The sequence below is a fragment of the Pectinophora gossypiella genome, chromosome 2, assembly GCF_024362695.1.
Source record: "Pectinophora gossypiella chromosome 2, ilPecGoss1.1, whole genome shotgun sequence".
In the NCBI taxonomy this organism is placed as follows: Eukaryota; Metazoa; Arthropoda; class Insecta; order Lepidoptera; family Gelechiidae; genus Pectinophora; species Pectinophora gossypiella.
Genome location: NC_065405.1, coordinates 3044202 through 3061428, shown reverse-complemented (window position 1 = coordinate 3061428; position 17227 = coordinate 3044202). Strand labels below are relative to the sequence as shown.

At 38.3% G+C, this 17227-nt stretch overlaps 3 protein-coding genes across 4 annotated transcripts; 2 read left to right on the top strand and 1 right to left on the bottom strand.

Annotated features, from left to right (window-relative positions):
• Positions 1-3393: 3393 nt before the first annotated feature.
• On the top strand, positions 3394-5728 carry LOC126372160 (N-acetylgalactosamine kinase). The gene has a single exon (XM_050017799.1). It carries the CDS (start codon positions 3870-3872, stop codon positions 5355-5357), a length of 1488 nt encoding a protein of 495 aa, XP_049873756.1. The 5' UTR covers positions 3394-3869; the 3' UTR covers positions 5358-5728.
• A 1300-nt stretch (positions 5729-7028) lies between these two features.
• Positions 7029-14893, top strand: LOC126372047 (translation initiation factor eIF-2B subunit delta). 2 transcript variants are annotated; one of them, XM_050017572.1, is made up of 10 exons: positions 7029-7177; positions 7652-8431; positions 9440-9643; positions 10234-10367; positions 11176-11275; positions 11705-11884; positions 12464-12591; positions 13152-13329; positions 14112-14292; positions 14685-14893. In XM_050017572.1, the coding sequence occupies exons 2-10, from the start codon at positions 7982-7984 to the stop codon at positions 14888-14890; spliced, it is 1761 nt and encodes a 586-aa protein (XP_049873529.1). In that variant the 5' UTR covers positions 7029-7177; positions 7652-7981; the 3' UTR covers positions 14891-14893. The 2 variants fall into 2 exon arrangements, with proteins under 2 accessions (XP_049873529.1, XP_049873521.1); XM_050017564.1 differs by having other exon boundaries at positions 7652-8461.
• A 736-nt stretch (positions 14894-15629) lies between these two features.
• LOC126372167 (dolichyl-diphosphooligosaccharide--protein glycosyltransferase subunit 1) lies at positions 15630-17227 on the bottom strand. The gene has a single exon (XM_050017811.1). It carries the CDS (start codon positions 17163-17165, stop codon positions 15759-15761), a length of 1407 nt encoding a protein of 468 aa, XP_049873768.1. The 5' UTR covers positions 17166-17227; the 3' UTR covers positions 15630-15758.

Here is a 17227-nt window from a genome sequence, read left to right as displayed (position 1 = left end):
GTTGACCAATGACACTAGGGATTGCTAATTGATAAATTGATAGCAGATCAGTCGATAAAAATAAATAAATCCAATCCATCAATTACGTGAGGCTGCAACTAAAGGACTAAGGAGATAAAATAAGATATTTTATACATTTTGTTACAAGTTTATTATCTTAGTTTTTCTAAGGCATAACCCACAGATAATTCGCCTGAAATTAATGCCATTAAAATATTGGTGATAAATTCATCATTCTCAATTAGTGATTTTGCTCTGGCTCTCACTTTTTATTATATTTGGTTTTAGATTTTTGGACTAACACGTTAAGGAGTCGCATCAAATTTGTGTTAGATTTATTCAATTTAATTTTACTGTGCCAGCACTCGGATACATTATTTGTGCGGTGTCGTTCTCCAAATACGCTAAGAATTTTGAAATCTTTTTTCAGCCAATTGCGATGTACCTATATAATTTAGATACTTGGTAATTTTGCTATTGTTAGTGTCATTCTCGGACTTGATGTATTCCCACCCTTCCAAAAGTCGTTCACTAGGCAATAAAGGTAACACTGAACAAAGTGAAATTATTCTGGCTTCGGGTTTACTTTTCTTTTACTTTTCTTTCTTCTACTTTTCTTAGTATCATTTTGTCCTCGTCCTTGTACTCCACTAAAACAAAATCCGAGTGTTGTACTGGCACCTGTACTTCATCAAAACTTTTGAAATTCATTTTAGTTACTCCCGCAAATTTATTCCGAGCGTCATAAAGCGAATGCTTGGCGTTTTCAAATTTAGGGAAAGGAGCTACTAAATTATTCCCTTTGTCACACCAAGCATCTTCTCCAGCTTCAAAAATTTTTGTGACAGGTTGATCACTTGTTCTCACCATTGATTTTAACTTTTCAAATTCTAAAGCTAATTCATTTTTCAACATATCGTTCGGGCATTGGTGTGGATTGTCCTTCGTAACGATCATTTCCTACAACATAGAAACAAATAAAGTTGCGTTTTGAAAGAAGATTTAGTCACTCCGAATTCGTGGTCCAACTGCTAGTTGTATCAAGCGGTTGTGCCGCGAGTCCGTCATGGGAAATCACTGAAAAAAAAAAACCTCCAGACTCATAGTCACACCAGTGTTCTCGTTTGTCACACTATAAAGATATTAGTAAGTGTTACTTACTTTGGTAATCGTTATAGAACCCTTGCATTGTTTTTTTCGTTTTAAACTGCAGTTCCAAAGTGCGGATCCATTTTTGTACATAGTATGCTTATAGTATTGATGGTTATTATACAATAAGACTTGGCCTTTTTTCCTGCTGATTATTTTAAAATTATTTTCCATCTTTGCAAATTAAAACAAATACAAGAACAAGACAGCGCACACGACAAACAATGTTTTAAATTCAACCGCAACCATGGAATTGTTGTACGTAGTTGTCAAATATATTTTCTTTATTTTACTATGACAAGTGAAAACTCTCGACGGAGATCATAACTGGCAAAACAGGAAGAAAAGTTTACTTAATAAACCTTTGGATCTCATTATGATAAATGATAGATAAAGCTTTAATGTGTAGTATCGTATTTTCAATAATCGATAAATACATACCTATGTAATAATCCCTAGTGTCATTGGTCAACGGGTAAATAAAATTAACCGTGGACCCGGTAATGGGTCGATTCACCGGGACCACGGGTAAAATGGGCACGAAACATAATATTAATGTGATAATGGTCTTACGATTCGTGTTTTAAGGTTTTTTTAGATTACATACATACATATCATAAACTCACGCTCGTAGACCCCAGTGGGACAGACAGAGAGCCACGCGAAGTCTCCAAGATGGATTTTTTTTTTTACAATAAATTCGATATTGTTTGTTTGTCCCAAAGTTCATGCATGTTTTACGAAGTTGCAATTTTTGGATGTTGTCGGATTTGTTAAATTCTTTGGATGGTTTAATAAAACCTGCTTTGGCTGTTTAGAACGGTCCCATGTCGGATCGAGCTTGGGATCAAGTTTCTCTTGCTGTCCGTTTTGGACACTTTAGTGTAAGAATGACATCATCTGTGGTGCTTCCAGTCTTTTTACACTCGCATCATGCTCGTGATCTTAGAGTGGATCTGTGTCCTGGTGAAATTCCCTGTATCTTCAGAGTCATAGTGGCGATGGGATGTATAAAGGCGAAGAAGGCTTTGATTGGGTTCAGTCAGTGTTAAGCCAATGGAGAGGTCTCTGATTTTGGCTGTAACAGAGAGGGAGTTCTTATATTGATTACAGGCACTTGTGGATAATATCAGTTTCTTTTAAATGGTTGCCTTGCGGATCAGTCTTCTTCTCTCGTGTGGGTTGAGAGGTGGATTACCAACTTCATCAACCCTGGTATTAGGGTTGCGGATCGGTATAAGGACAACATATGCTTCAAATTGTGTCCCTGCAGTCAATGTGTGACCGAGTTAGGGTACCATGGCCTCGTATAAAAAATAAACTGATTACTATTATTAAATACAGTTACATTAAAATGGTGCAGTGAACTGCAGTGTTGTAAGAAATATTCCGCCTTTGGTATACGCGCAATAATTAAAATCTATAACTTCGTTATCTTGTATAAAGACTCGTGTTGAGACGTCTCGTCGTTTAATACGGTCACGCCTGAGTTAGCGTATTGAATTGAAGTCGGTAACAATAATACTATGTACAGAAGGGACATTCTCTGCCCCGCACCAATGGCAAATACTTGAGATCAAAATTGATGATGGTCAACTAACAGTAATCATTGTTATTAGCCCATATGCCAATATAATCGAAGCCCAGATAATAGGTTGATGCAGGGCAGAAGGGCAGTCTGTAACCTGTCGGGGTATTTGGGGGCCATGGGCACAAATGCACAATATAATGATAATGATGGTACCCCTATAACTTTTACAAAAGACTATTTTGTTAAAACGAGAAAAGAGAATCGATATATTCAACATTAACTTCGCAGAAAACAATATTTATTAGTATTTAAAATATCGGCTAACGATTGGGGATCTAGCAGGGAAATAGAGAACACCCTTTGATCGCGAGGCCCAGTGGGAAAGAGGGGCCTGAGTTGATGTTATCGTAGTAAGACAAAATAGCATTGATATGTTATTGAATTGTACTTAATCTCAAGTATTTCGTAAGTATAGGTAGATAACATAATAATATAGAGATTATAATTACAGAAAATTACAACTGTTTAGATAACAGGGGTATTCTAGCAGCATTTTATTAGAAATTAAAATCATACTCTGCCGTAATGAGGAAAGCTTTAGTTGAATTTGTAGTAAACTTTGGAAGGTAGTTATATTATACAATTTATCTAGTATACCTAATATTTTTGTTTATTTTCTTTATAATAAGTACCTAGTTAAGGCACCTACCAAATTTAATATTTTCTATAAAATCAGCTTCATTAAACCCGTTATAGCCATCGAATTCTAACAGTACTTTGACATACTTATAACTATAGATGTACGTATAGCAACATCTTCCTCAGAATCAGAAAAAAACTGGCCGTGTAAACATCGTTCTTAGGTTATGTTGATACAAAACATTATTACCGAGAAAGTCATTGTTTTCATGTAAATGATAGTGTGAGTAATTAGTGATATCAGTCGGTAGGGAGCGCAGCGAACAACGTAAATATTCACTTAAGAAAAAACGACACAAGTAACCATTTCTTCAAATGTGCGTATAGAAGTTATAGTAGTAGTAGTGATTGTATTGCACGAGCATAATAAACCGTGGCCAAGTATACAATAATAATCGTATCCGTTTGCTGATAAAGAACGTTTTCAGTTACAAGTTAGCAGCTGTGCAGTGAGGTTGTTCGTGTTGTTTACAAACTGAAATTCGCTGAAATGAGCAGCAACGTAATGAGTAACCAAGTCCCGATTGCAAGCATTCCAAATGATGCAAGAATTAAAAAGATAAACAAAATCTTTCGTGAAGAATTTGGCTGTGATCCGTCATTCTTTGTCCGGGTACCGGGACGCGTAAATATTATTGGAGAACATATCGACTACTGCGGCTATCCAGTGTTGCCAATGGCATTAGAACAAGATATACTTATTGCGGCAAAACTTTTAAACGAAAAGAAACTCCAACTACGAAATGGAAATGGAAAATACGCAAGTTTCGATACGGAAATAAAAACGTTCGAGGATATGAACATTGAAGCGGACTCAGATGGAAAACCTTTCTGGTATAATTATGTTCTGTGTGGAATCAAAGGAGCCCTTGAACATTTGGATAATAAAATGACAAATGGATTACAACTCGTTATCGACGGTAACGTTCCTCCAGCTTCAGGCTTGTCTAGTTCTTCAGCGTTGGTCAGTGCAGCTTGTTTGTCTTTCCTTTATGCGCAAAATGCTAATTTAAGCAAAACAGAAATTGCTTCGCTATGTGCTAAAAGCGAAAGATACATCGGAACACAAGGTGGTGGAATGGATCAAGCCATAGCGTTTCTTGCAGAGAAATATAGTGCTCAATACATAACTTGGAAACCGCTTAACGCCGCATCAGTAGGTCTGCCTGAAGACGCTACATTTGTTGTTGCGCATAGTATGGCGGAAGCCAACAAAGCAGCTACAAACGATTTCAATAGACGGGTCATAGAATGTAGGTTGGCAGCCAAAATATTAGCTACTATTACGGGAGCGGCCAAAGAAAATAAAGTCATTACATTAAGTGAAGTCCAGAAGATACTAGAGCATAGCTTGGAAGACATGGTAAAACTCGTCTTGAAACATTTGCCACAGGATATCTACACGAAAGGCGAAATATGCAACATTTTGGATGTTACCGAAGAAGAAATGGATAATTTATATTTAACTCCGAATACGCGCCACTTAAAGGAATTCAAGTTGAAACAAAGGGCGTTGCATGTTTACGAAGAAGCAGCGAGGGTAGAAAAGTTTCGAAAGATTTGTATGAAGACTGTTAATGGTGGCTTACATGTCACTAATGGAAACGGTACAAATGGGGATAAAAATGATCATAAAAATGGTGATTCCAATGACAATGAAACTCTAGATATTCTTGGGAAACTAATGACAGCTAGTCATGAAAGTTTGAAAAATCTTTATGAATGTTCACATGCTAATTTGGATAAGCTTGTAAAGATATCACAAGATATGAACGTTCATTCCCGTCTAACAGGAGCAGGTTGGGGAGGCTGTATAGTGGCTTTATGTCCCAAAGATAAAGTAAATATTTATATAGAAACATTGAAACGAGAGTTTTATGTTAAACACTGTAACATTGATAAAGAGAAATCTCATCAATACGTATTTGCAACCACACCAAATCACGGTGCTGTAATATACAACAATGAGAACTTTTAGAAGATAGATATTTTCAATGCTAAAAATTAAAATAAATATAGTACTGTAATATTTGAAATAGCATTTAGTTGTTGTGCCAGTAAACAAAATAAGATGAATAAAATATAGTCATATCAATATAGTAAGATATAATAGCATTTATTCTATAGCATTTATGTACCTATAGAAGTAACCATAATTCTATCCTTTTTTGGTTTATAAGTCAAGTGTATCATGGGTAACTCGTCGTAAACGGGTTAAAAACTTAAACTCGATTAAATCTTCACCTTACCCAAACCAATATTATAAATTAACTAACAATTAAATAAGTACCTATAGTAATTACTGGAGCTAATTTTAAGCATAATAATAATATAATGCATTTTCAATAACTTGAGCTGTATTTTTATTTTCTACTTTGAAATATTAGAAATTACGTACTTACCCTTACCCCTCAAAACTTGATTGAAAAAAAAATATTAAAAAATAATGATAATATGATAAAGAAACATCATGTAGTGAATAAATGTATGTATTTTAAAGGTACTTAATTTATTTATATTTAGAGAATAAACACAAGGTCTTTGTTCCAAACAATTCCAAAATATAATTTGTTTATGAAGTAAGCTAAGAACTGCACCTTAGTGTAATAAATTGGTTAAAAGTTAATAAACATATCTCGGGTTTATCATTGAACATTGATCAAAATATTAAGGCAAACTTTTTAAAATATTTATTATAAAGCCTTTGTAAATTTAATGTTCATCACATATTTTATCATTTCACATATTAAATCAAAATGAAGTTGTCAAAAATGAAGCGCATATGTCATCATTCTCTTTCTTCATAAATGCAAAACATTAAGATAGAATACCTATCGGCTTTTTGGCGGGAAACGGGAACGGGACAGTTGCTTTCTTCATTGAATAATCTAAATAATTAATACGAAGTGGTGTTTTGTGGTTGATGATCGCATTAAGTTAGTCGGAAGACATTCGCGAGTGTTATTATATTGGAGTATTCAATAAACAAAGTGTATCTGCCTATTTTCGCTTCGTGTCAGGAAGCCGCTTCATAACTCGAAAGTTTATGCGGACTTTCGAGTTAATTCGTTTGGGGTTCGGAGTAGGAGTCTACTCCGAGGGTGGGGGCTTAGGTTTCATCATCATCACCTTTCATCATTTCATCATTCTTTTTTTTTTTTTGTTTTAGTTTTCCCCGAAGGGTAAGGCAAAGGGAACTATGCCCATACAGCCATGTCTTACGTATTTTTTTTCTTGATGATTGATGAAATGATGAAAGGTGATGATGATGAAACCTAAGCCCCCACCCTCGGAGTAGACTCCTACTCCGAACCCCAAACGAATTAACTCAAAAGTCCGCATAAACTTTTGAGTTATGAAGCGGCTTCCTGACACGAAGCGAAAATAGGCAGATACACTTTGTTTATTGAATACTCCAATATAATAACACTCGCGAATGTCTTCCGACTAACTTAATGCGATCATTAACCACAAAACACCACTTCGTATTAATTATTTAGATTATTCAATGAAGAAAGCAACTGTCCCGATCCCGTCTCCCGCCAAAAAGCCTCATTTCATCATTCATCAAGAAAAAAAATACGTAAGACATGGCTGTATGGGCATAGTTCCCTTTGCCTAACCCTTCGGGGAAAACCAAAACAAAAAAAAAAATAGAATACCTATCGTAAGTTGATTGAAAATTTTGGTTTTGTACCTAATTATTGTTCATTTATTCTGTTGCTGTGAAGGATAAACTTGAGAAAATAATTAAAACCATTACTACTATTTGTTCCGTCCAGTTTCAACAAACCGTAGGTAAGGAAAGGTCATATTCTATAAGCTTTTTTGACTCGTACTTTTTCCTATTTCTTCTTAAATATTTTACTCTTAAATTATTTTATAGCTTACTGAGGAACAGCAGCTATGGTTTTATCAAAGGTAATCGTGATTTCACAATATGCTAGGTATGATGTGTCAATTGTATTTCGAGGTTATAATGCAACTTACTTTTTTGATACGTTTGTAGCCTTTGCTCGTTACCTTTGAACTAGATTAGACTATGATGCCCATAATGTAAAATGCTGCTTCATTCTGCCCTTTTCTAAAATGTGAAATATGTATAATATCAAAAAGTATTTAACTACTGGTTATTGATCCCCCTGTTGCAAATAGTGTCATCATCATGTACCCTTTTGCCCTTACCCTTCGTTATAACTATTTCTGTATCTCTCAAATCGATAGTTATTCATTAAAGTTGATACATATTTTTCAAGCTATTTTACTTTACAGGTTTCAACAGAACACAGTGAAGTTATTAGCGACTTGACCTCTGCTAAGAAAAGGAGACTCCGGAGGAAAAAATTGCTGGCTTCTCGAGTTTGTGATCCCTCCGTGAACGTTACAAGTAATAATATAGAAAACCCTACTTGCCTGTTGGGTAAAATCCAAAACAGTCTTCCCACTTTAACAAATAATAAAAAAGTGCCAAAGGAAGTCCATTCGGAAGTAATTTCCGCAAATAACACTTCTAATTTAGGTATTGCACTTGTCCAACATTTCAAGAAAGTAGATACAAACAATAGAGCAAGTAAGCAAGAACAAGCAATAGAGAATACAAACATGTCTTCGAATCAAACAGCTAAGTCTAGAGAGGAAGTATTAGCAGCAAGGGAAGCAAAGAAACAGGCAAAATTAAAAGGAAAGAACAACAATGCTATACCAGGTGGTGACAATACCATTGGTAACAAAAAGATAGGAAATGTAGCATCAAAAGATAATAGCAAAAAAGATAATACAACACCAGTACAAAACAAAACAGGTGCATCTAATTGTGTAGATGAAGTCGATAGAGCAGCTGTTAAGGAACCAGCATTGGACCAAGCTGCAGACAACCAAAAGACAAAGGAACAAATTATAGCTGAAAGAGCAGCTAAGAAGGCAGCAAAACAAGCTAGGAGAAAAGGACCTGATGACGTAGCTGCTAACCCTGACATGACTGTCAAAGATGTAGTGGAGACACTGAAAGACATCAAGAATGTAGCGAAGGATATTCAAGATATCACAGCTAAAGTTAGTGCAATTAATTTTGAAGCTAAGAAGGTACTAGGATGTTTTAAGTGCTTTTGTGTTTGGTGCTAAAATAATGTGTAACATTACCAAACACATTGCTTGAACACTTGTTTATAACAAAGTTAATAATCATAAGGTTGTTAATCTGCAGTGATAGGACAGGCTAGGCCTCCAGCCAGCAGTGTGGCATAAAGAAAGATTTTTGATGTTCAGTAAATGACTAACAAACTAAATTATACAAAAACTTCATTAAAGAAGATAAAAAAGCACATTTAATACAAACACAATTTGAAATAAGTTTTACATCATTCTATATTTAAGTTGTGATTGTTGAAAAGTTGGTATCCAAGATAAGTATTGTCTATACCAACTTTTTTATTTATAGCCTTTTATCAGACATAGAAGTTACATTTTAAAGATTTTCCTTAATCTATGATAACCAATCTGTGTGCTTTGGGGCAAACGCCTCCCCCATTTTTCTCCATTCTTTGTTTTGCATTAATCTGGTCCAGGTCTTAGTGTTTCCAGCCGTTGAAATTGTTTCGTCGGTCCACCTTTTAAATTGCCTACCCCTGTTTCTCTTATGGCCTCTAGGGTGCCATAGTATAACAACTTTGCTCCATTTATCTCCTCCTCTAATAGTATGTCCAGCCCACTTCCATTTTAGCTGTATTGTTTTCTATGTGACGTCAGCTAACCCTGTTAAGTTCTTATTACTTATTTTATCGATTCTTCTTTTCTTTATGCTACTTCTTTCCATGCCTCTCTGAGTTATACTTAATCTTTGGCATTGTGCTTTGGTGAGTGCCCATGTTTGGCAGCCATAATAGGATACCAACTTAATGTTATTAAAACTAGCTCTATCTCTTTCTTGCACTTATTGTAAATGAAGGAGAACACTAGTTTAAGACCTGTCAAACTAGTATTAGGTTTGTGTTTGCTCAAATAGGCACCAATATATCCTTTATTAAACTCGATCAGAATAATATAATAACAATTCTTTTACAGAAACCAGTTGTCAATGCAGAAACTAACAAAGCCCCAGGGGAAGACAGCTCAGGCAAAAGCAAGGCAGAGTTGAGGGCGGAGAGGAGAGCGAAGCAAGAGGCTCAGCGAGCGGCCAAGCAAGCAACCGTGGACAAGGCTGCCAAGGCCAAACCTGAACCTAAGAAACCAGAGGTTGCGGTCAAACCTGAAGGAGATATTGTTAAGGTTTATAAACTTGTAACATAACGTAAATAAAAAGCCTATATAGGTACATCCCACTGCTGGGCACAGGCCTCCCCTCAATCAACCTGAATCAATCAACATAACTAAATTATTTAAAAATACAGAGATATATGATTTTTTGGAACTATTTGGTAATAGAATGCAAAGGCGCAATATAGTGTCATGATGGTGCCAATTCAGGCAGACAACCTAATTTTAATTTTCTTTGACATTTAAAAAACTTTATCTTTTTTTTGCCCTTGTTGATAGAGAAGGATTGCATTATTTTTAGAACTGTCAAAGTTTGTGTCTGCTAAAATCAGCACCATCAAGTACATAAATACATCCATTTATCCATGCAAAAGGTCATAAAGGTTTGGAACTGTACTGTAGCATTCCTAATAGTTTACTAAACTAAAAAATATAGGATTGTTAAAAACAATTTGTTCCAGAGTAACTTACTGGTGTATCTTAAAGGTTAATATCTTCATAGTACCATGTTTTAAGAGAAAATAATTTGAATTTGGATCATAAGCTCACGACTATACTCCCATTTGGGCTAGTCGAAATCTCATGTCATGGATATGTTTCAGGAAAAATCACCAAAACCGAAATCTTTAGAGAAAGCAAAGCCGAAGTCTGTGAATGCAAACAGAGTGAACTGGTTCCAGCATCTGTACACTGCACAGGATAAGGATGCACTCCAGAAGGTGTCTCTCAATTCTACGTACGTATTATTGCTCTAACCCATATCATAAAATACACAAACACCAACACTCAACTCATGGTTACCAAACAAAAAAATTGGTACGGGTTTACCCAAGTAAATTGCGTAAACCAATCAATCAGAATGTTGCCTAAGTCTAAAGGAACAAGATTGATTTGGAAGAGTAATACTGCAAATAAAACGGTTCCTCTCCGCCCCGCATCAGTAGGCTAGTTTCCAATTAGTCAAATCAGTTATTTTTTACTAAAAGTCAAAACACGAAATTACTATGGAATTTGTATGAAAAAGCACACTGACGTCATAGAAAAACGTGATAAATTGTCTGGATTTATTATTACGTTTTTCTTGATTAGAATTCATAAATAAGTTAAATAGAAAAAACAAAATGTTCTTTTGCCTTCCGCGTAGTACTCTGTCTGACGCGAGTGAGAGTGCGCCCAGAGCAGTCTATTTAGGACTCCTGTCCTCCATCTCTGAATAGTACTGACAGTTACTGCTGCCCTCTGTCAGGTTCCAGGTTAGTCCCTGTGACTTGCCGTTTCTGTCCTGCATTTGCCGTATCGATGGCTCCCATCTCCGCCTCTGCAACCGTTGAGGTCTGCACCCGTATCCCTGGCAATAAAAATGTATAAACATGAAAAATTACACATTATTCAAGTTATATTTGACCACTTTTGAAGAGACGCGCTTTATATGTTTTTTTTTTACCTGATATTTTTAACGACATGTATGAATGTCACTATAGCGCTGTTTAGCGAAGTATATTAAGTACTTCAAGTTTGAATAAAAGTGACAATGTCTTCAACAGTCTCCACCCAGCCATCGTCAGGCTAGGTGTGCAGCTGGCGTCGCGCGTCATCACAGGATCCAATGCGAGGTGTATAGCACTTCTCAATGCTATTAAGGAGGTTAGTAAATTATTTGAAAAGCTTCTCTCTTTTAAACTTCTATTTTTTTGTGCACGAAAGGGTCTGTAATATGAAACTCATATGTAACATACAAACTTGTATAACATCCAAGTATGCAAATAAAGAATATTGAATACTTAAAGAAGTTACTAAATAGAAGCAGGTAGTTAAAAATAGGGAATGTTGGCACGGCTCCCGTTTCGCGCGCGGTGCGTATTATATCGCGGGCTTCGAGCAATAGACGCAACGTACGCCTATCTTCATGGATAAACGTCGTACGGCTATTGGTAAGAGACATCTCTCGTCTCTTTCGTACTTTCTTTTTCGGCGGATAAGAAAATGACAGGTAAAAAATTAAAAAAAAAACAAATCAAATTAGGAGGTGTCTGCAGGAATCAGGGTCAGTGACGATGTATATTTTGCACGTAGATGGTGAAAGACTACACGCTGCCAGCCAAGACGGAGTTCTCGCGCGGGCTGGAGTCGCACCTGACCGCGAGCCTGGAGTACCTGTGGGCCATGCGGCAGCCCTCCGCCGCGCAGACCAACGCGGTCAAGTACTTCCGGCACCAGCTCACGCAGCTGCCCAACAATGTCGACGAGTTTGACGTGAGTGATGAGTGGACACTTCTTCTTGTGTCGTGTGGCTTAATCGTGACGATCTCCGTGGTCCAGTGGTTGAGCGTTGGGCACACGATCACGAACATATCACAAAAATTACTTTGGTTAGGACATTACAGGCTGATCACCTGATTGTCCGAAAGTAAAATGATCCGTGCTTCGGAAGGTACGTTAAGCCGTTGGTCCCGGTTACATGAGCCATGTCAGGGGCCTTTGGCGGCTCAATAGTAACCCTGACACCAGGGTTGATGAGGTTGCTACTCCACCTCACAACCCACACGATTGAAGAAGAGATTGTGAGTTGGATAAGGTGGATCAAATACAATTATTGCACAGAATTTAATTTTAACAATAAACGTTACGTTACCAAAAGGGTAGAGTAGTGTTGTCTACATTGCTTTCAGCCTCCGCGGCACAGCAACCGCATCGCGCGAGGCGCGAATCATATCAAGGACTTCATAAAAAATTATAAATAAATTAAATAAAAAGAAGTATTGCTTTAGTAATTGGAATTTTATAATATATCTTTGACCTAGGACACTACCTAATTATCCGTTTCGTCTACAGGCCAAGAAGAGGCTACAAGAAGAAATAGACCATTACATAGAAGATCAGATCGACAAGGCGGGAGAAGCGATCAGCATGGCTGTGCAGAAGAAGATTTCTACTGGTGACAATATCCTCACTTATGGCTGGTCAGTACATATTGTCCATTGAATAATTTATTTCCCAGCTTTTCCAGAGAAGAAGGACAGGACATTTCGTTAGGATTCGTGTTTTTTTTATTAGTACGTGGTAGCTCGTTTTTAGTATTTTTCTTTTAAAATTATACAATTATGTATGTGGTAACAGCCTCCGTGGTCTAGTGGTAAGAGCGTTAGGCTTACAATCTGGAGGTCCAGGTTCGATTCCCGATGGGGACATTGTCGAAATCACTTTGTGAGACAGTCCTTTGTTTGTTAAGGACTTTTCAGGCTTGAATCACCTGATTGTCCGAAAAAAGTAAGATGATTCCGTGCTTCGGAGGGCACGTTAATCCGTTGGTCCCGGCTATTAGCCGTAAAAACACCTCTACCAACCCGCAGTGGAGCAGCGTGGTGGAGTATGCTCCATACCCCCTCCGGTAGATTGAGGGGAGGCCTGTGCCCAGCAGTGGGACGTATATAGGCTGTTTATGTTATGTATGTATGTATGTGGTAAAGTTCGAGTTGTGGAAATCAGCTATGAAATAACTTTTTATTTCTCATTGTCCCAGCTCATCGCTAATCGAGCGCATCCTCCGCGAGGCGTGGAGTTCCCAGCTGAAGTTCCGCACCGTCATCGTCGGGGACCGCGTGTCCGACGACGGTAGAGAGATGCTGCGGCGACTCGTGGCCGCCGGCCTGCCCTGCAGCTATGTGGACATAACAGCTATTAGCTTCGTCATGAACACTGTAAGCGCATAGTACAGAGCATAATTATCTTCCTAGCGTTGTCCCCTGTGCGAGGACTCCGCTTATATAACCTGAAGATTTTACAGGTCCGGGTTTTTACAGAAGCGACTACTGCCTGTCTGACTTTACAACCCGAAGGGTAAACCAGTCCGATACAGGTTAGGTCACCTCTGAAACGCATTTCTCGGGAATTTGGGTTTCATCAGATCCAAACGACCTCCGTGGTCCAGTGGTTGAGCGTTGGGCTCACGATCCGGAGGTCCCTGGTTTGATTCCCAGTGGGGCATATCACAAAAATTAATTTGTGGTTCCTAGTTTGGTTAGGACATTACTGTCTGATCACCAGTATGACCGAAAATAAGATGATCCGTGCTTCGGAAGGCACGTTAAGCCGTTGGTCCCGGTTACTACTTACTGATGTAAGTAAGTAGTCGTTATATGAGCCATGTCAGGGGCCTTTGGCGGCTCAATAGTAACCCTGACACCAGGGTTGATGAGGTTGGTACTCCACATCACAACCCACACGATAGAAGAAGAAGATCAGATCCAAGATGTTTTAAAGGCCAGGTCACGACTACTCTAAACCGGCTAGCATGCATGAAGTCTATGCCAAGTGGTGTGTCAGGATCGTGGTCTCTGCCGACCCCAACGGGAAATAGGCGTGATATTACGTATGTATATGTCAGTAGAGGATCGTGGAAGGTTTCAGGGACAATCAGGAGTCCGCGGACCACCAGTTAAGAACCACTGATTTAACAAAATCCCCTTTCCCCACTCACCAGATCGACAAGGTGCTACTAGGTGCGAGCTCGCTGCTCGTCAACGGGTCGGTGCTGGGCGCGGCGGGCACCGCCCAGGTGGCGCTGGCGGCTGCGGCCAGCAACGTGCCCGTGCTGGTGGCCTGCGAAACGCACAAGTTCAGCGAGCGCGTGCAGACTGATGCCTTCGTCTATAACGAACTCGGTAAGCAAGGACCCACTCTTAATCACACCTCAAACACTTCATACAAAACACCTTGTTTTACACAGATACTACACATTGACGTTATCGTACACACAGATGTGCGTGTGACGTCCATACGATTGACTAAAGTAAGACCGAGGGGCGGTGAGGTAAACCTAGCTCAGCCGCTGGTGGGGAGCGGAGAGTTGCCGTTCTATACGTAGTATTATTCCTTATTCTACGCCTAATTGGTGTGGGGCGTTTTGTCCGGCCAAGTAGTTAATGCCATCTGCGGCAAATCTACAATAAGTCATGTCAAAAAAAAAAAAAAAAAAAAGGTGTGGGGCGGAAAGTTACCGTTTTATATATAGGCGTAGTTAAGCACTTTCCTCTAACAGCAATCTTTTCCCCAGGCGATCCCGACGCTCTGATCGACAAGAACGATGAGAATTCCCCGCTCAAGGATTGGCGTTCCAACCCGAACCTGACGCCTCTAAACCTGACCTATGACGTCACTCCGGCGAGTCTAGTCACCGCAGTGATCACGGAGAAGGCTATCCTACCCTGCACTAGCGCGCCGGTCGTGCTGAGAACCAAACTGACAGAATATGGCATGTGAAATATTATATTTTTAATTATATTATATTATTAATATTATTAGAAATGTATAACTTGTAGTCCTGAATTGTTGATGAACTGTTTCTGAGACAGGCCGGAAAAAAAACTATGATGCCTTTGCAAGTATACTATGGAGACTACATATTACTGAATGCGGCATAAAGCTGCAGCTATGAAGTGTATATAGCTAGTCTCATTTTAGTTCCCGCGCTAACAGTGCCGTATTTTTTCGCACACAAGTTTTGTTTTGCAAGTTAATTTCACTTTTTTCCGCCTGGCCTATAAACTGTATCATAAAACTTCAATATAAAACAATAATGGTAAATTAGGTATATTTTGTAGTTTACACAGTAAAAATCGACATGATTATTTCAATTGAGACCTTGATTCCACCATCCTAGTTTTCAATAATTTTAGTTTTAAATTGTACTTTTAGATGAATGTTTGTTAACTTCTGTTGTTGATAAGGATTTTTAGCTATTAAAATTCTTGGAATGTTACAGGAATGGAATGGATTGTGTATGTGGTAATGAGGTGTAAATTAAGCCCTTGTTGGGTGTGTAAATAGTTTTATGCTCAAATCATATCTGTAAATAGCCAAACCATTATGTACTTCCATTTTGTACTCACTGATTACTAACTAATAAATGGTTTTATGAACAGAAATAAACTTTATATGCATAATACCAACACTTACAAACAAAATGCACGTAAATTTACAAGGGAAATGACAAGAATAATTTCCTTATAAAATCATTTACTTCTCCACGCAAACATTGCAATCATATTGATACAAATAAAATGTGTGACATGACAACTGGATGTGTTACATAAAACTGAAAACAAAATATAAATAAATAAACATATAGTTAATCCTTATGTTGATGTTCAGCCTTGTGAATTGAAAAGTCTAACCTTACATAGATAATAACACATAGGAATAAGGCATACAGGAAGCCTACTACCAGTAGAGGCTCTTGTAACATCAACAGGCGAGGGAATGTGTAGCGAAGCTGGAAATCTTGAATGTGGCTCTCTACAAGGTTGGTCTTCTTAAATGCAATCACTGGGCGGCCCTTAGTGTCCAAGTATGTGTAGTGGAGACTATCAGGCAATCTCTTCACAGTGTAGGGAGTGTTCACTTTGATATGAGAAGATCCTTCAGGCAAGATTATTTTCACAGTAGCTTCATCAACCTGCATGTCATCGAAAATGTGATCTACCAATCTCATCTTCAACAAGTATTCGTTTCCAGAGTGATACAAGTACTCATAACTCGGGACATTGTATCCTAGAGTGTAGTGTGTTCTCCAGCCACCAAACAGCGGGTATCTGGGTCTCAGGTCTAGCTCCACTGAATCCTTCCTGACTTTCATGTTAGATGTAGAGATGTTGCCATTGGTGTCACGGTAATAAACATCCGAAGCAGAGGCTGGCAACAGAGTCTTGTAAGACCTCACACTTGCTGGGCCACTGTGGTGGTCTTGTTGGTAGTCATAGCGGGAGAAAGGACCTTTCAGCTTGGCACCAGTGTGTTCCACCTCAATCACTTCCTCAATAGCAATGTTACCCCAGTGAGACACCTCAATCAGTCTCTCCAGGCGGGTAACAGTCAAGAAAGGAGAATTATTCTTATAGTGCACATTTAATTCCTTCTCACTAAATGGGCCAGTGTTTGTGAAGGGGCCATAAAGAATGGTACCATCTTGCTGAGTGAATGGCTTCACTTTTGTGAAGGACTCGACACTCTTTGTGTTCAGAATTACGCTAGTTTTTTGCGAAGTAACCTGGTATGGTGTGTAGAAATATAAGTTACCATTGTATGTAACTAGTTGGTCTTCCTGCTGAGTTATAGCGGTTGGGTATGGCAGTAAAGCTTTTGTAAAGACATATTCAGCATTAACAATTGCTGTGCTACCAGCGTTGACTGCGTCTTTCAAATCCACACGCCAGAACTTGGTGTTGTCATGGCCCTTTACAGTGGTCTCGGTAATCCGAAGTTCCTTGTTACTGTTATCTCTAGCTCCGATGAAAGCGAGATTTTGCTGAATTGAAGACTCAACTGCAAGCAAAAATTGTTTTACCGGCGAGTTGCCCGTATTTTCCAAGGTTATTTTGGCAGCAATCTTCACGAGTTGAGATGATATATCGATCATACGATCAACATTCTTAAATTTTATATCACTGGATATTGTGTCAACATTTGCACTGTGGCTACTTATAACAATATAGAGCACAAATAAAAAACAAAATTGTAGTTTCGCCATCGCCGGCATCACTTAGCAATCGCTTTTGACTTTGACAACGTATCGGAGGAAGTACACGACATCTTTTTGTG